We start from the raw sequence: 19,939 nt of genomic DNA, 5'->3' as shown, positions 1-19,939 counted from the left end.
TTTTTGCCTCATTTACTCGTTAACCCCATCACCTATGTTTGTCTACTATGAGAGTTTTCACTTCCCTCCCGCCCTAGTTTCTGGTGTTAGCCAAAGTTGAGATACCTCAAAGGTGGACAACTGCTTTGATCCAGCATGGCAAATTCTACTTTTCCACATAAAGAGTTACTAAATTCACCCAAATAACCTTTCAGACTAAAACAGACAGCAGAAGTCTGTAAACAAGAATAAATTTATTTTAGATTCTTTAAAGATTTAATGATATACAAAATGTATACAGTATTATATCCTTATAACATTTTACCTTTCCCCGTCAAACATAAAACACCATTTAAACAGCTATTGTGTTCGTGCCTTAGGTCTGTATCTATAAGATACACTACTGAATAAAAAATTTATAGAGCTATATACTGCCCTTTTAATTAAAAATTACAAATTAGTACCTATGTAACAAAAAAAATCGCAGCATGAAACTTCAGTTGGACAACAGTTTTTTCTTGCTGAATGCTCAACAATATTTGGGACAGTTAAATTACATTTTATTGGCATGAAGGTGCATTGCAATCTCCCGTACTTTACATAATGCTAATCCAAGCCTAGTCTCTCTTAAATAAGTACCACAAATAACATAACATTAAAGATGTTTTCTACACGATTTTAAATACATTTAAAAGTTATGTGTACATTCGGTTTTGATATACTGGTTTTACGAGATCTTTGGAAGGCATAACTTCTGAAGCAGTCACTATGTACGAGGAAAAGCACTTCCAACTTGTGTTCTTACAAGGCAACTTATTTGGACCAGTACATACTATTTCTTCTATTAAATATGATTATACCAGTCTATCATGGCTTTGTTACTATTTGACGGTGACTTGATAAAATTGAAATGTATAAAACAAGAAATTTCTTTACGCACAATTAGGGCTCTATTCGACAAAAACAAAAACAAAAAAAACAAAAACAAAAAACAACAACAATTAAAAAACCACCAAAAAAACCACCCCAGCTTTACAGCCATGAAGCTGAATGCTGATTCTGGAGATTCTCTCTCTCTCTATTGGAACAGATCAAGTTCCTACCTTCAACCTCAGCCTACTGGCATCGTATACACACCTCCTTTGGCTCTGTCCTCTTCAAAAGGCCAGATTAAAAGACATCTGGTGAGAAAACATTAGTGGAACACTTCCAAAAACGCTCAAAGAATACTCTGGCATTACAGAGGTAGGTGCTTTCTCCTGTCTTTTACTGACTGACAATAAGACAGCTGCCAAACAAACGCTTTACCTTAAAACATCAACTACCAAAATCCTTTTGGTTGAAGGCATATTGCACACCACAGGACTACAGAGAGAAAATCTTCCACTAAATCGAAACAAAATAAAAAATAAACCTTCTGCTAAAAAGCCCCTTTAAAAACGTATCTTAAATACTTGTTACTCCACCTTTAAAATGATCAGCCGCCAAGCTGTTGTCTGTAGATGGTTATCACAAGTTGTTAGGTCCTTAGATTAAGGACCAGCCAAAATTCCACTTGTAAGACAGCAATCCTTGTTTTGACATATCTTTCTTTTAATTATAGTGAAGGAAAGATAAGTGACAACTTTGTGACATTCCATGAAGTTTGGATGAAGCCACTGATTTGGTCACATCATTAGAGCATTAGACGAATAGAATTAGGTGAATCGGATTCTTTGGTGCAGCTTCCAGGCTGAATTGTCAATTCAGGGGAATCATCCTGAGGAAATATGATCTTGTCAGGCGTGTAATCATTCCTCTTCAGATCTGTACAAAGAAAATGAAGTCATATTGATTACTATTTCTTGAGCTAGTAGAATCAATGGGGCATAAAAGTCTTTCAAAGGATTGGGTATGCATATGTACTTCATAAAGAAGAATTCCTCAATATGCACTGTGTCAAAAAAGGATGTTTTTATCACACATGTAATCAGAAGCCTAAAGCTCTTCTTTAAAAAGTGATGGAAACCTCAGAATTATTTTATTTATAGATATTATAGCAAGTATCAAGTCAACTTTCCATGGAAATCAGATCCTTCCATGATCTATTTTGATGTTACCAGGATTTACAACTCAAATTTAAAATAAATAACCTCTCTTCATGTGAGAAACAACCTAGGAGAGAAGCGTGAAACAGGCAGGAACTATGCAAGTTCCTTATGTTGTTCTGCTGGAGTCTAAAAGCCTGATACAGAGAAACAATTTCAAGGTTTGAGATGAGTGTAGTGTAGTCCATGCAGCAAAAATATCTGGAATTGAAAGTTTTTAATAGAATGAATTTCTGCAGACCTAGACATGTTTTTAAAAACAAACAAACAAAACAACAAAAAATAAACACCAAAAATAAAAAGAACACCCCCCCCAACCCCCCCCCCCCCCCCCCAAAAAAAACCCCAAAGACAAGCACCATTTTGTTTAAAAAGCCTGAATGTTTGCAATCATCTTAACCTGCTCTTCTGACTTTTTCTAGGAACCTTTAACATTTTTTTACTGTACCTTCTTAAGTCTCGATCAATCTAGTCTACCTTCCTCAAATACTGTGCATATGGATATAGAACACACAGACATTCTTAATTACTTCATCTGGGATTTTACCTTAAAATAGCATATCATTTTAAAAGTAAAATTACAAACCTGCTGTTTATTACTTATTCCACTTTCACAGCATGACATAACTATTTCATTACCTATCATACAACATTTCATGACATGTGTGTCTCAGAAGAAGAAATACAGCAACTCTTACCAGGAAGTTTAAGTTTCCTGCAGCAGGAATTACAGTGATGCTTCGCTCTGAAGTTTTTTATTGCATCCTCTCCCAAATTGGCCGGACCGAACACCATATCATATGACCTTAGAAGTAAAGTGCACATAAACATAGGTTGCATGTGTTCTCTGGTGAAAATTTTATAATACTTTTCTTTAATTCCTTCTTTAACCTCACCTTTTTTCTCCAGCTTTTATCACAGAGGGATCTGTCAAATTTTCACCAACACCTTCAGACAGCACATGAAGAAAAAGTTAAATCTGATACATTACATAAATGCATTAATATTGAAAAGCCTTGGCATCCTTAGCTATTACTTCTCAGCTTCCCCAAGAATAAAAGCAGAAGAAAAAAAAAAAAAAAAAAAAAAAAAAAAAAAAACCAAACCCAACCCCAATGATATGTGATAATCTACTTTTACAAAAATTGCTCCTAAACAAGCACTTTGTACTTCTCAGATTTCTTCCACCTATTTTTATATCTGCCTGCAATTCCTAACTTTAGTTTTCACCAATGAGAAAGCTTTTTCCCATATAGTTCTCGCAGCCAGAATATCTGACACACAATTCAGAATGAATACAGCTTACCATATTTGCACTACACAAATGTGCCAAAAAATAGAATTTTTTTTATGGTGCGTACCATTAGGAAAAGATGTATATATTTATATTCCCTGTTTTGCTGTAAAATTTAATGCCATATTAGAGCAATAAAGCTGGTGAAGGCTCTAGAGCACAAGTCTTATGAGGAGCAGCTGAGGGAACTGGGATTGTTTAGCCTGGAGAAAAGGAGGCTGAGGGGAGACCTTAGTGCTCTCTACAACTACTTGAAAGGAGGTTGTAGTGAGGTGGCTGTTGGTCTCTCGTCCCAAGTAACAAGCGATAGGACAAGAGGAAATGGCCTCAAGTTGCACCAGGGGAGGTTTAGATTGGATATTAGGAAAAATTTCTTCACCAAAAGGGTTGTCAAGAATAGGAACAGGCTGCCCAAGGGAAGTGGTTGAGTCACCATCCCTGGAGGTATTTAAAAGACGTGTAGGTGTGGTGCTTAGGGACCTGGTTTGGTGGTGGACTTAGCAGTGCTAGGTTAACGGTTGGACTTGATGATCTTAAAGATCCTTTCCAACCTAAATGATTCTATGATTAAATAAGACAACCATAGAGTCAGATTAACTAGACCAAGATGCACTAAGTAATGCTTAGTTATTTATTACAGGTGTATGAATTCTTAATAAAACACTATCACAAGAGAAAAATCCACAAACATCCACCTTGGCCTCAATCCCAGTTTCAAAATGAGGACATTACCTTGCAGATCTAGTACCAACAATTCTCCTCTTGTATACTCATATGTCCAATGGCTGAAAGCTAGCATAACTTCCTCTAGCATGTTAGTTGGAATTATTTCATCACCATTATTGTTATTATATTTTCTAAACTCTCCAGTCATGCATTCTTCAACTGCAAACCACTGGCCAGCAGAGTGGCAATATAACAGGAATACTTCCAGGAACCTAGTAAAAAGCACATTTAATGAATATATTTCCAAAATAAATGGCAAATACATCATTACTACTAGATTTTTATTTGATTTACTAATAATCTAAATAATTTGAAACTATTATACAAAGTCATTTATATTACCACACTAGGCTAGAATCAGTGCAAAAAGTATCAACAGAAAATACTGCCAAGGATAATTCTGTTTGACACATTCATAGTAATATTCTGAGACATATATCCACATACCAGTACCTTAATATATTTGATCCATCTGTTAACAACCCCATAAGGCATTTTTCCGTGTCAAAAGCATGCAACATAATGGAAGTTTAAATACACTCACCTTGGAGAGTATGGAATGGATTTGGGCTTCATTTGATTGAAAGCAAAGGTGAGCTTCTGTGCTGCCCTCTGCTGTTGGATTTCCTACAATTCAAAGCCCATATTTCATTAGCTGCGTGACAGGGAACATTAAGGAGCCAAAAAGGCAGCAGGAACAGTGTCTATTCCCCGAAGACAGTGTAACAAATTACGTGCTTTTTAAATGATGTCTAAATTTTAAGAGTTTGAGCTCTTTGAGTAAGTAAACCATACTGGAGCAGAGTTTTTAACCCTTTAGCTCTTACAGAACCCCAGACTAACCCCCTCCCCCTTTTTAATAAGTATATACTTGGTTTTGGAGTGGGGGAGGGGTGGAAGTCCTGTTTAACATATGATGCCTGTCTATGTTTAATACTTGACAAGGATAAAACTTACTCTCAAGCACAAGTGTAACACAGTGTCTTCCTTATAAATGCTTGACCAAGTATTCACAACTTCAGGAAGAAAAGACTTGATGATATAAAGATGTCCTGATTTCAGGATATCATATTCTGACCATGTGCATACTACTTTAAGAGCTCGACGTAAACCTCCTCCCATCTCCTCTTTACTTAAAAATTCAATTTTAGCACAGAGTCCTAGTTGCGACCAGGAAGACATGCTGTTGTTCAAGATGCTGGGAGAACTTTCTTCAAGGCGATATACAGTGACTGGTTCACCTACGTTACAACACAAAAAGCAATTACTGCAATTCATTTTCCAAGTTTAAAATTAAAAGCACTGAAAACCTACAATTTCTTAGATTTCAACTAGCTGCAATATTAAGTTGTTACTAACATCTCGAACTAACAAGTGGGAAGTGTCCCACTAACAGTGGGAAGACCCCTCTCCAACTTCTTTCATACAGCAGCATAGTGTTATAGCGGTTTTGTCCTCCTAATTAGAACTATTAATGACACTGTTCAAACAGCATTAAGAACACTGAATAAATGTTTACACCTTATATGAGTCAAGACAACTTAAAAACTGTTAGTACAATACTATCATCACTGTATCACTATTTCTGAGGACAACTACAATTAAATCTAGATTTCATAACCAAGTGAGCTGCCCTAGAAAAGGTGTCATACTCATTTATATCTTTGAGTGTTGCAAGACAGACACTGGACATCTTTTACTTCACTAAGACTTTAGTTTCACACTTGCTCACAGCAAGTGTGAAATTTGACCTGATCATTCTATATTAGAAGGAATCTGTACATGGTTTACTTTTGCTTTCTTCCCCAAAAGACCACAGTGAACCAGCAACAAGAAGTACAATTCTTACCTCTTGGAGGCACAGGAGTGAATGGAATGCTCTGTGATAACCTCATCAAGTTATTTCTTTCTACAGCTAGAGGAAAATTACAGTATTTGTTAAAGTTTAAGAATCTAATAAGTGTCATTAAAAACATGAACATTAGTTCATAAGAGGGACTGACCTGAGTAATAGTAATTGATATCCATTATAGGCTTGAAAGGAGAAGCAATGCCTGAAAGAGATATTTTTTAAAAAGAGAGAGAGAGAGATACTGCTTGATACCTGTATTGCGTATTAAAATTACCACATGCAAAGAACACTTGCCAAGTAACTAGAGTTTGAAAAAGATTTGCTGTGCAGAAAATTAAGTATTATGCTTAGCTCTTCAGTACCTCAGGGAAAAAAAAAATTATAGTACTCAATGGTAGGCTATTTAAAACAAAACAAAACAAAAACCCCCACTATTATGCGTCCATTAACTTCTAAATTATCAGTAGTCAAATATTTTCTCATGCAAGACCCATACAGTTGCCTGTAAGAAAAGTTCCCAGCTTGTTTATAGCAGAAACAAACTTACCATTTAATGCATCTTCTTCAGATGGCCTGTGAAATGCCACAAAATCAACAGTCATTGCTTCTTAAAAACTTACTTCGGATTCACTGATTTTGACACATCATCCTAGGTCACCTTGTTAACCTCACAGTACTGCTTTTATCCTATTTTTCAAGGGCAGTACAGGTTTCTTAATTACAAAACAGTAATGGAAGGCCGTTAAGTAATCTCATGTTTTTAGAGCTACACTTTAAATACCACCAAGTCACGGTATTATGTAAAGTTTGCATCACAAGAGCTCATTCCCACAGAGGTGCTTTAATTAAAACTTGTTCACAACAGCTTACCTTTCTGTTATCAGATTAATAAGGTAATGGCTTTAACAGTTAACTCAGGGGATAATTGTTAACAAGAGCAATGTCTGCACAATTTCAGAGAAGGTTTACAGTTTGAAAGGTTGGGTAAAGACCTTTACCAGGAAGCTAACTCCTTAATAAGTGTCAACACAGTCATTTTCATTTAAGGGCATGTTTTGCCCTCTGACATGTGACCCCATTAATCTAAATAGAACCTATCAAAGCATTCCAGTGAACACATTCAGTTATTTATTAGAAAAAAACCTTAAACCTTGTTTTTTCATTAAATGCAACTGAATACCAATATAGCCAAAGACAAGAACTAAAAAGAAAAACAAATCAAAATACAGAGTAATAAAATTGCTCTGTTAGTAGAAAGCTTACTTACATTTGACTGCTATTTGAAGGTCTACCTTGTAACCAATCCTTTAAAACAAAGGAGAGGAAAAACAAAGAAGGTTTCAGTTTTGTAAGGAAAACACAGTATATTTAATTGGAGTTGGGGTGGTAATGTGTTTTAAGACCTTGCAGTACAGCCTGTTTATCAGAAATACTTCACCAGGCTTGTTCTGAACTGCAGTTGAATGGAAAGAGTCAAATACAACTGAGGAATGGTAACTACAATTAAAAGAATAGATAAGGCTATATATTCACTACTGGTTTATGGATTATATAAATAATTATTTTCTTAAACAAAAAGTTGTGGTTTCTTCCATAAACAGGAAGCAACATATGTTTTCATAGTGAGAATATGCACAATATGTAGTAGAGATTATGCACAACTTCTTCCCTCAGACAAAACAGGTCCCCTTCTGTTGCCTCCTTGAACAAATGAGTCCGCAAATCAGTATTATTCTTTACACAATTCGTTTCTTCTCCTTTATTTGTTCAGTTTCTAGTTCTGCTCAGCAACAACAAAAAAGGTGGATACAAACCGTCAGTAAGGCTGCTTTAGAGTCTACTTGCTGAGTGTCTTCAGTCGATGCTCTTCTACTCTTGCTGTATACTACAAGTGAAAGAGATTCATAACTGGACAAAGAACAGCACGTGTCATTGTTACTTACCTATTTCCTAATAGAGTGAGCAACTAGACAGCTTAATGTGGCTCTCATAAAAAAAGCCTGATCAACAACTATCTGATCTTTACAAGTTTCCAGCACAGTCCTGACTAGATCACTTAACTTTTTATGACTAGCTATGGCAAATACAGGGTAATAGAATTAAGCTGGCATGACTAGAAGAACTACAATGAGACACAGGAGCAGATTCAAGTAGCACCAACCATGAAAATACTTCAGGATGCTTTACCTTTCTGTGTTTCCTTTGTATCTTCTTAGAATACTCATTATCAACACAATGTAGAGATAAAATTAGGTCACCTGAAAAGACAACACACTTACATTGTTCTGAATGGACTGCCAGAGGGTCAGTAAACCCACCGCAAGAACTAGATTGTCTTAGACCACAGTCACTTTGAAGACCCTACAAAAAACAAAACAAAACAAAAAAAACCCCAACATGTACCATTAGTCATCATCATTATTTTCAACTACTACTCTTTTGGCACACAATCTGCCCAATTTTCTTTTCTAGGACTATCTGGGAGATATATATATTTATTTAAAAAAAAAAAAACCACAAACAAAAAAACCCAAACCCCAAAAACCGTCCGGGTATACTCAAATACCTTGCTGCACAAAAATGTAAAAGTTGAGTGCATAATTCAGTTAAAATGCTCTTCAAAGTAACCATCAGCTCTAACAATTTCAGGTGCACATTAAGACTACTGACCCATACTGAAAAAGTTCTTTTAAAGAGAACTTTACAATAGGGTACAACTACAGAAATGTATATTACACTGGATCTCTACAAGCACCAAGTTCAGCTATTCTGTCACGTGCCGTTGTTAGCTATCAGTTCTCATTTAAGAACGTGGCTCTGGCAGAAACTGAAGTTCAGTTTGAACCCAGTGAAAATAGGAACAAAATCTAGAAAAGTCTTGCCACATGAAAACCTGTTTTATGAATGAAATTTCCTCATGGACATATTCCTTAATAATAATTACATACTTTCTGAATATCTACTGAGGTGGGCAGCTTTTGACAACAAAATATTTCTTTTGCAAAAAAGGAGAAAGGCAGTTTCATCACAAATGAGAACTACATGTAGGCTGGCATAGGGCTGGAACATTCCTCACAACCAGCCTGTTAATTCCAATGGTTACCTGAATAAGAAGTAAAAATTCAAGATTTTGAAGAATAAAAAACTAGAACTTGCAATGCTATGCCCTGCTTTTGATTCCAAGATTTATCACAGTTAGGAAATTGTTACCACCCTTTTTCAACCTTGTTGTGGTTTAACCCCAGCAACTAAGCACCACACAGCCGCTCACTCACTCCCCCAAGTTCCTATACTAGATGTGACGTCCCATGGTATGGAATACCCCGTTGGCCAGTTTGGGTCAGCTGCCCTGGCTCTGTCCTGTGCCAACTTCTTGTGCCCCTCCAGCTTTCTCGCTGGCTGGGCGTGAGAAGCCGAAAAATCCTTGACTTTAGACTAAACACTACTTAGCAACAACTGAAAACATCAGTGTTATCAACATTCTTCTCATACTGAACTCAAAACATAGCACTGTACCAGCTACTAGGAAGACAATTAACTCTATCCCAGCTGAAACTAGGACAAACCTTCCCTCTTAAGGAATACACCCACACACACCTAAACGCATACACACAGGCATGTGTGTATGTACGTGTGTCCAAAATGTGTGTGTATCTATAAAAACACACACACACACACACATACATACACGAGAAAGACTATTTCTTTACATCCCTAAACACAGATACTTCACTGGAACGTAACACAGAGAATGCACCTGCTGAAAGTGTCTTCTGAAGACCCATTTTGAGGTCTATATGCATTTCAGTGTTCAGCATACATCTTCAGCATCTTACAATCAATGACTGTAGTGCCTACCTGAAAGGTAAGAACCAAAGCAGTCCCGCCAGTTAAGATGGGACAACTCTATTACCAACCATCTAAGAACAACAGTACTGTCTGGAAATGCTACTGGAGTTTGCATCCCAATAGTACCAAACACTGGAACTATTTAGACCTACATCAAGGAGACATCCAGCTGTATTTGTACAAAGATTTAACGGTACACCTTTTTTTAAATCATGACCAGGGTTTACTTACAGATAATGATATACGAAACCAGAGTTCCTGACTTCGCTGTAAAGAATGCATTTGGTATCTGGTGAAAATAATGTCTCTAATAAGTGGAAACTTTCTTTACTTACTTGAAGTCTGGTTATCTCTATACCCTCCAATATAGCTTTTTTGAAGTCTTCCTGTTGCTCCTATTAAAAAAAAAAAAAAAAAAAAAAAAAAATCCAAAGCAAATTGTAAACATTATTACCAAGAAACCCATGCCAAAAATACACACACAAAAAAAGCTTTTTGGTCACACGTTATACTTATCAGAAGGTCCCGAAGGAACAACTCAGCAGAAGAACACTGATATTGCAAATGGCCATAATGCAATTCTCAAGTCAGATTCTCCCCTGAATGAGGGGTAACTGCAAATCATAACTTGTATTTACTAACTTATCTTAACAGCTACAGTGACAAAACTAGCTTTTTTATACATACTATAGCACTTGGAGGACACGTTTGTTATGATTAATCACTCTCCATTTAGTTATTTTTAATATTCTTTAAGAAAATGGAAATTACACATTATTTTAGTTTATGCCTTTAGTTTAGGCCTTTTCTTAGAAGCATAATGAACAACATTTGTCATGTTTTAAAATCATATACACTATTATCCTGCTCTATAAAATATCAGGTAAATCACTGAATTCTTCCTAAATGCTGATCTTGAAATTTATGACTGTCAAACATTTCATTAAACACTAATTATGGGATACATAATTTTATCTTAACTCACCATTGTAGTTATCTCAGCTTTCATAATCTCAGATCTTGTTTAGTATTTCATTAGTATCGTATTATGAAGCAACAGTATTCGATGTGTAGTTAAGGTTGCATGAGTTTTCACCAGATATTTTTTTTTTTAAAATCATAAAACAGATACACATTCCTTCCAGGCTGCATTTTGCAAGTTCTTTGATTATATTTGCTCTTCGACTTTTTCAAAACATATTGTGAAGTTGCAGTTAAAAAAAAAAAAAAATTTATCCCCATTAACATGTTTGACAGAAAGTCTTCATGCTTACCTCAATATCAGCACTTCTTTCTTTAATTTTGCTTGCTGCTTCTTTAAACCGCTGTAACTCCATGCTGTCCCTGTGACCTTTGACATAGTGAATTCAAAAAGAGTATTCAAAATCAAAGGCAACCTCCAATGTTCTGACCATGCCAATAGTTTGCATCACCACAGCAAAGGGTTACAAACCATCTAGAGTTCTGTGTGCCTGTCTGCACTAAAGAAGACTTTCCAAACACACTAAAGTAAAAATCAGTGTAACAAAATATTAATATAAAACTATTGCTTTTCCTGCATTAAGACATGGATTACCACAATTCAAAAAGTAAAACTAACATTTTAAAATTTTACTCAGGCATATGCTCCTCACATGAAAGGAACAGGGCAGTCTGAATTACAGTATTTTTATGTACGTCTGACAAATGAAGGAAAAGCAGACAGTTTTCTTGACGTAGCTTTTACAACATACCCTTCATCCACCCAGTTGCAAGAAATACTTTTCAGAATTTTACCAAGCAGGTGGCTTTATAATGAATGCAAATCTACTTGGTTTCACAATGGAAAGCTGCACTGTATGACAAGTTCTATAAAACATGAACAGTAAGAATGAAGAGTATGTTCTAAATGCTAGAGATGTGAGAGGACCATACGCTAAAAATTTGGCTCCAGTACAATAAGTATAGTTAGTATTCAAAGTTATTAGTGGTGAAGTACATTTAAAGATTAGAGTTATACAATCACTGTCCGTTATTTCTGTTTAGTCTTGCTTTCTGAATTTAAAAAGTTATTTGTTTGTTTTTTTAAACCATGAGGAAATTATTAACAAATAGCTACTGAGTGCACAGACGTGTAGATACTCTTCCTACACATACACGAATCTAAAAATGCTAGTGTATGTAGGTAACTTCTTAGAACTCCAAGTTTCACATCTGTAGAATAAACTCTTGTCTAAAGATTTAAATTTTTACATCCTTAACAAACCTTTGGAAGAAAACACCGAGACATCCCTGAACAACTGGGGCAAGACAACACCTCTGCAGGCAACCTGACTATTCCAGATTGTGATCTTCTGCTATACACTAAACATACTTAAAGCATTATCTACTTTACAGAAATCAGTTAGTAAACCCACACCTGTATTTTGCAATGAATCTGCCACTGTTTTACCGGACAAATACGTAGGTAACTCTAACCAGAAACGTACACCTTTTTACTGTTAAGCAAAACTTGAGGGGAGGCATAATGCTGTATTTAAAAAAAGGACTTTGGAAGCTTCCAAAACGACTGCCAAAAGATACATTAGCCTAGGCAACAGTGGAAGATCCCAGTTATAACAGTGTTTAGAAACATAGTACAGGAGGATCCCTCAGCTTGACACAGATACCACAGATATTTGTCCAGGATTCCACCAGCCTAAGAAGTCTTCTGTAATTACGTCAAGAAATAGACAATATTTTTGATTTATGCAATGAGAAGGTAGGGTCTTTATAATGAGTCACAAAACGTTTGTCTACAATGCCCGTACCAAATTGCAGAGCTGCTAATTGCACAGAACTGCTATACTCAACAACTGGCTAATGTTTTTCAGAAAAATATTGTCTATGTGACAGAATTATAAAGAAATTATAATTTAAGTAAAAAAAATTCAAGCAACATAGGGAAATTAGAGATGTTAAAAGCAAAAAAAAGCAGAGCAAAACGGTAGAATAAAGTCACCTGCAACCGGAATACACCCAAAATACTATACAATTCTTGATAAGTCAAACCTTGTGGCTTAGATTTGGTCCACAGTTTATGAAGTAGTCCCATAAGGATGTTAGAACATAAATCTTGGTTTTGTAGTTCCATTGCATGGACATGCTGACTTTTGCAAAGTTCATCTTTAATATTCAATTTTCCATGTGAGCCGCCACAGTTGACTGTTGACGTCAAGTCGCCAGTTGAAAAAGAGAACTTCGTTTGGCGGTTGTTCTTCGATAAGGTGACAGAGGACTGGTGATCACATTTGTCAACTCTGCAGCTGTAGTTATCATTAGTGTCACTCTCATCATGAATAAAACCACAATTAATGTATCCTCCATTTTCAACACAAGGTTGGGCGAAAGCAAGGCAAGCAGAGCCAGAAGCAAGAGGATAAGAGCAGCTAATAATGACTTCAGGACATTCAGAATCTACTTTGTTATACTTACCCACAAATGCACCAAATTCTACATTATTATCTCCTTCTGTAGTCTTAGAGAAAACAGTCTCTTCATGCTTTCCTGAAGAATCCAGCTGACTTTTGCAACTGGGCCGAGATGGAGTGCTAACAAAAAATTTAGCTGTTGGGGATGTTACATGTGGCATGCTGTTGGATGAATTGCCTAATTTTTTACTTTTACTAATGGATTTTGAGATGTCTGCAGCCTGTATTCGTTGGCGAAGTTCTGGAGGGGAAACAGCATTTGAAAGTAAGGCACTGCCTGAGGAACCTGCCTCTTGGAAGTTTATTTCTTCTCTTCGGGGAACTGGAGCTAACTCCTGACCAATTGTCTTATGCTGGGCTTCTTTTTCATCACGTATAGAAATGTTACAGAGTAAAGCATTATTACTTTCAAGGCCTCCTTGCGGAAAAGAACCAAAGACATTTCCAATGCTGTGCTTTTTCCACACAGAAGATCTTAGAGAGCCATCCTCAATGAGGTTTTGTGCCAAATGTTTTGAAATGCTTAATTCCCGTGTGATTTCATTATGAACCTTGCTAGCTTCTGAAGCTTTCTGTGCAGTCAGTGTTTTCAGAGTATCCACAGTTAGAGCGGAGAGATCCTGTAGGTGACCAATCTGTGAATCTAAAGACTGTAACGACCGTTTTATGTAGTTGACACGATCACCAACTTCCTTTATCTGAATGCACATTTGTTCCACCCTAAGAAAAATCAAATTATGAAGTAGCTATGAAAGGTATTTTTCTCAATATGCAAAAGAAACACCTTTGCAACCCTTTCTGCCCATTTAATAAGGAAAACACCTCTGAAATTTCAAGATGATATACACTATAGTATTGGACTGTTTTGTAATACAACATTTGTACATACTTCGGAATCACAGAAATAACATACACATCAATAGAGGGCCTATAGCACTTTTTCAAATTTATCAGTTTATTAAAACATCATGAGAAACTAAATAATATGATTGCCTCAGCTTACTGAGTGCTGCTACACATCAGGAAGCATCAATCACATTATGAGTTTCTGCACAGCAATGGAAAGACATCATCTACAGTTTGCATAAATACTTATGTTCTTGAGCTGCATTTTACCCCCCCTTACAGCATATTTAAAAAACCTGCAAAAGTTCTAAGCTTCTCTATTCAGAAATTTTATTTGTAAATATTCTACCGTTCAAATGTGACTCGAATCCTCTCCTCACTTCCAGAATGAAATTTATCATCCTTTTCATTGAAATACATCTCAACACACAGCTCTTCAAAATCATGAAGTTTCTTTTGATCTTCTTCTGTCAGGAAGAGTTCTAAAGAGAGATTAAACAGTTAAGAAGATGCGTACGTAGTGAAGTAGCACAGGTGCTGGAAACCAATAGCTACAACTTCACAAAGAGTGTCAAAAATAAAAAACAAAACAAAACCAACAAAAAACAACAGTGCCACCTAAGACCCTTCCTTTCTCCTTGCTAGAAAAAAGCTCAAGGCCAAAGATTTCCGCTAAAATAAAAATCAAAATAGTAATTTTGAGAGGAGCTGTGCGCACAATAGTATCATTCCTTACGCTCCTACCCTCCAATCTTTTTCTCTGAGACAGAAGCTAGATTCCTTAGCTGAATTTTATCATCTGTGGAACTCCCCCCCCCCCCTTTTTAAATTTTGAAAGGGTTTCCAATAAGAACAGAAGTTTTCCAGAAAGAAAAAAAAATTCTTCCCCTATTAACACTAACAGGAAATCTAATCTCGGGGAGTTTTGTTTGTTTGTTTTTGTCATAAGTTGGTTTGACTGGAGATTTCTAGGGGCCATGCATTATACCCTTCATAAAAACACCAGGACTTTGAACAGAATTAGAGTCTTAATCAATACTAAAACCATGGAAAATTAGAACCTATTTCGACTTGCTTGAGAATATACATTATAACCAAGAACATAGCACTTTTCTGACAGTTTGCTTTAATCATATCAAAAAAGTTACTGCATTTTTTTTTTTATAATAACTGTTCATACTTGGCCCATCTGAAGTCTTGTCTGTCTTTCTTCTTTTACATATACAACAGAACAGGGAAGCCATGTGGCTAAGAATAATAAGTGGTGGAGGCAGAACAGGTTTTTCATGGTAGGCCATAATGAAATGATAGCGTTGATACTTCCACACAATGTTTGAAATTGCCTTGACTTGTAAATACACGTTGCTGAAAGGGAACAGAAAAGTATTAACATATCAAGGTGGTTTTTGGGGTGGTGGGAGGGTGGAGGGGGTGGTGGGGGTTTGGTGTTTGGGTTTTTTTGTTTTGTTTTGTTTTAACACTTTGATAACAATCTTGAATTCTGAAGCTAGTTAAGTAAGAGACAAAAAGCACATGCTCGTTTTTTACTGCAAATTATTTTAGTGGAAGTTGGAAACACATTCAAGAAAACACCATGATCCAAAGCAAGAAGAGGGTTAAAAAATTATCCCATCTGGTAACATCTCAGTACCTTTCCTCAGAAATAATTACACTGCAGTCAATTTCAAGTTTGCCAAACAAAATAAAATAATTATTATTTCTAACTAAACCCAGATTTTTATATCACACCACATTAATTCTGCAGTCTGCCGTTCTTCAGTGTTAGTGAGCTGCTTATTCCCATAAATCAAACACCTGCAGAGAACTGTAAAAGACAATTTACTCTACTATAATTCAACTCAACCAACTAGAGAACGTTAAATGAATTTGGGAACAACAGTCAACATACAGATGAGGAAACAACTTTGTTTTCTGACAAAGAGACATTACAAAATGCTTTCGAATTCTTTTAAACTTCTGATTCCCCTGGCCTCATAGATGTGACACATACCAGTCACATCACACACTTCCCTACTTAATCACGGGCTTGCAGTGAGGAGGGGATGAAGACCAGCCTTAGAACCTGAAAATGCTTCCAGCAAATGGGATTGCTTTGAACTGACATCAGCTCTTTTTCTCTTGTCATCTTATTGCAGTGAAATAGAAACTTATCAAAGGATTAGCAAAAATTAACAATTACCCATATACTTACTTGAAAAATGCAATAAGGAGATTAACCATAATTATGTACTGTACAAAGAGGTAGACAGCTTGAAGAAACGGGGTCAGCCATGTTCCTGGGCCACAGAGATGAGCAACTTTTTCATCAGAATTATTTGCACACACTGTGTTGGGAAAAAAAGATACAGAGAAAATACATACAACTTTTAGAACTCCCAGCAGTTATAGATAGGGGGAAAAAAAGGTCACTTAGAAAGATTGCAACAACCAACTATCATGCACTGGTTTTGCAACTCAAAATGTCTCCATGCATTTAGGAATATGGTAGAAAAATATAGCAGACAAAGTTTCTGGTTAATACTGTGGTATAATCATATTATCAGATTTTTAAAAAGCGTAATACACCACCACAGCCAAAATTTTGGCACCATATAGCTGTGGGGGACAATTCCAAAATCTTGCTAGGGATAGCCTTGTGAGAAATTGTGATTAAGTAGAGTTTTCATTCTAAGCCATTCAAGCTTTAAAAAGGATAATGAAAAAGTCAAGTTAAGAAGTTGTACTGCTGCAACCCACTAAGAGGAGATAATCCAATGAATGGAATCAATGTCAACAAAACAACATTTCATTTCATTTCATAAAATTAGAATTTCTTAAGAGCTTGAGAAAATCTTATCAGAGTAAGTTTTCTCCTTCCTTGCTTCAAAATTGCAGTGCCTTACCATCAATTTCATAGGCATACACTTCACCAAAAATCATCCAGTATGGATGAAACACAATATCTCTAGCAAGAGTCCAAGATGGTGCCTCATCAGGATACAATATTGCCTTCCTGGGAACACCAAAACTAAGTAGTACAAGTGCCATAATCACCACAATGTAAAACATGTTGGCCACCTATTAACACAGAAAAGTCAGTTAGCCCACAAGGTCATAATTATGATTTCACAACTTTAAACACTTTTACAGTGACAGTGTAAGCTTGATGAATTCTATGTATTATATAAGGGAAAGAGTCTAGGACACTTGTTATTTAACAACATTTTCTGACTGAAATACAAACCCTGTAAGAAAATTTGTTTTTTTCCTGTCCTTTCTTACAGTGTATTTAGTATCCTTGGCCAAAGGCAACTGAGAGTATTTCCTCTGTAACTCAAATATTTATTATGTGGATGAGTAGCAACTAATAAAGAGAAACATTCCTTCCTAAATGCACTCAATAGCTGCACAAAATACAGAGGTTAGTTTTCCAAGGGCTGAAACACAGAACCTAAGCCTCTTGCAAGAAGTCAAAGTGAGAAACAAGCAACTTGATGCCCTCATTTTTAAGGAATGACAGGGTTCAACTTTGTAGGAACCATTTTATAGGGGGAAGAAAAACAAACACCCCTTCCGCCCTCATATATAGTTCTCAAGCCTTAACTTCTTTTTTAACATTCAGAATAGCTCACTGACAGTAAAGCAAAGTTATTTATTTTTAAATTTAAACAACTTGAATATTTTTTGTGTGAGAGAAGACAAGAACGGAGCCACAATCTATTCCCCAGTTTTCCACAGCACAAAATACAAAGGTGCTTTAGGACACAAAACAAGTTAAAGTCTTGCACTAGAGAGCGCAAAGGCAAGAAAACCAAGACTATAAATAAATCTCAGACCCAAAAGGGAAGCAATGCTAGATGAATCAACAAAAAAGCATCATCATATTCATTCAAGTCTCTGATGTCTAAGAACAAAACAGACCGGAGAAGGAAGATATGCCAGCTTTTTACAGACATGTGACAGAGAAAGCTCCATAATAAAGGAAGCCTTCTAATCAGTGCTTGTTTTGAAACACATTAAGTTATATTTCAGCTAACTAATTCTGCACACTGAGTTGTTGACGTATTACACCAGGATAAGCAATCTTTTTCTAAGTAAAACTTCGAGAAAAGTTGTAAATGGATGCAGCAAGAAAAATGTATTTCAGTTGGGGAAAAAAAACAGTAACAAAAGTAGTACTTACCATTTTCCCAATCATCATAACATAAGGGCCAGCCTGTTGATTTACAGCTAGAAAATCCAGTAATCGCACATACCAAAAAATTATATTGAGACAGTATGTTATTCTTCCAGCAACAAACACATAATTTTCTTTGTAAGTGTTTTCACCAAAATTCCCCTTTGCTCCAAATCTTAATGCAAACCCAATGAAGAAAGTGACAATGGCAACTGTGTCACTGATATTGAAGTAATCACTGAACCACACTTTAATCTTCTGATTAATCTTCCCAGCCTCTGACATAAAAATCTGCAATAAAAATAAAAGTCAGGTCTGCTCATATTTATCGCACGTGGACCAACACTGAAATATATGAATCACTAACGTTTTTATACTTCCAAAAATAAAATATCTATTCAAATGGATAACTGTTTTACACTGAGGAATCAAAACCAGTGTTTAGCTGTGTCAGCTTCACAACAAGGACAAGGAGGATGTATGTTTCCTTCTGTCTGAACACTTTATGAAGGAATTTTGGGTTTGGGCTTTTTTTGGCGTTGTTTTTTTCTTTTGAGGCAGTTACTGTTACAAAAACGACCCCTACTTTCTGCCCCTTCACTTGGACCTGAGGTACCAGGTTAATGAACTAACTTTCTCTCTCTCATTTAAAAATTCTTATAGAACCTCTCAAAAGTCTCTTGCTGACCAGCAACATCATAGTTGTGATAGCTATCCTGTCTTGATAAAGCTTTTTTTGTTTTGTCATCTCAGTCATAGCACAGTGGTAGAGTTTGACTGACACTAATAAGTAAATACACATTTCGCCCCTCAGAAAAGTAAGGTTGCTTATTTCATTACAACTTGTAGACAGTGATTAGTTACAGATATTTCAAAAAAAAAAAAAAAAAAATCAACTCTTGGGGCAGGAATTTTCACAACAACTAAACAAAAAAAATCAGACCAGGATGTCATTACCAGTTCCTTGAAATTTAGGAGGAAAAAACCCACCTCCTTTTAATAGACCTCCATCTCCTCCCCATTGGAAACAGAAGAAAACCAAGCTAAGTCCAAGCAGTAGGCCAGGAAACACTGGTATTGAAACTAGCAGCTTATACCAGAGTTTAAGATAAAGGTATTATGTACTCTGATGCTTGAAGTTTCTTACATTCTCTTGTTTATAAACACAGCTTAAAGCATACTATTTTAATTGACAAAGAAAACTGAAATCCCAGATTGTTACAGACATACCTCACGAATTTTCTCAATTGCCGATGTGAAAATGTAAGCAATAACAATCCACTCTTGAACGGATGGCAATTCTTCCATTTTTACAAGAACCACAAATGTGTAGAGCATGAGGAATCCTAAGTATGCCAACTAAAAAAATCAGTGCAAATTATACATATAATTACTGAAGGGTTCTTTATAGATGTGCATGGAAACTTTTGATGTGGTATACAATAAAAGCTTCAAGTAGAATTACAGTACTATACTTACCCCTTTAAGCAGACAAGTTATTATTTATGAGGGTATACATTTTCTTCTTAGAAGAGGAAAAATAGCTGTAATAAGCTATTTATTGTTAGCAAAAAGCTTTGTTCTTATTACAGCTATTTTTCCTTTAATACAAATTTTAGAGTTTCTATTACAGTAATTTAAACAAAGCTGTGCATGAAAACTATAGCCTAATAAATGATT

At 35.8% G+C, this 19,939-nt stretch overlaps 1 protein-coding gene across 1 annotated transcript in view; it reads right to left on the bottom strand.

Annotated features, from left to right (window-relative positions):
* Positions 1-214: 214 nt before the first annotated feature.
* Positions 215-19,939, bottom strand: part of TRPM7 (transient receptor potential cation channel subfamily M member 7) — a 61,580-nt gene continuing 41,855 nt past the window's right edge. Inside the window, exons 20-40 of the mRNA XM_030014765.1 lie at positions 19,490-19,618; positions 18,266-18,550; positions 16,986-17,160; positions 16,295-16,427; positions 15,263-15,447; positions 14,432-14,564; positions 13,241-13,956; positions 11,062-11,138; positions 10,123-10,182; positions 8,218-8,299; positions 7,753-7,823; positions 7,206-7,243; positions 6,486-6,511; positions 6,090-6,140; positions 5,936-6,001; positions 5,044-5,327; positions 4,631-4,713; positions 4,093-4,298; positions 2,963-3,014; positions 2,765-2,871; positions 215-1,785 (exon numbers count right to left, since the gene is read on the bottom strand). Coding sequence (XP_029870625.1) covers positions 1,655-1,785; positions 2,765-2,871; positions 2,963-3,014; positions 4,093-4,298; positions 4,631-4,713; positions 5,044-5,327; positions 5,936-6,001; positions 6,090-6,140; positions 6,486-6,511; positions 7,206-7,243; positions 7,753-7,823; positions 8,218-8,299; positions 10,123-10,182; positions 11,062-11,138; positions 13,241-13,956; positions 14,432-14,564; positions 15,263-15,447; positions 16,295-16,427; positions 16,986-17,160; positions 18,266-18,550; positions 19,490-19,618 — 3,090 coding nt within the window. The 3' untranslated portion in view covers positions 215-1,654. The remainder of the gene's footprint in view (positions 1,786-2,764; positions 2,872-2,962; positions 3,015-4,092; positions 4,299-4,630; positions 4,714-5,043; positions 5,328-5,935; positions 6,002-6,089; positions 6,141-6,485; positions 6,512-7,205; positions 7,244-7,752; positions 7,824-8,217; positions 8,300-10,122; positions 10,183-11,061; positions 11,139-13,240; positions 13,957-14,431; positions 14,565-15,262; positions 15,448-16,294; positions 16,428-16,985; positions 17,161-18,265; positions 18,551-19,489; positions 19,619-19,939) is intronic.

The sequence above is a fragment of the Aquila chrysaetos genome, chromosome 5 (genome assembly GCF_900496995.4).
Source record: "Aquila chrysaetos chrysaetos chromosome 5, bAquChr1.4, whole genome shotgun sequence".
Lineage (NCBI taxonomy): Eukaryota > Metazoa > Chordata > Aves > Accipitriformes > Accipitridae > Aquila > Aquila chrysaetos.
Note: the sequence above shows the minus strand (reverse complement) of the source record. Positions and strands in the feature narration are given on the sequence as shown.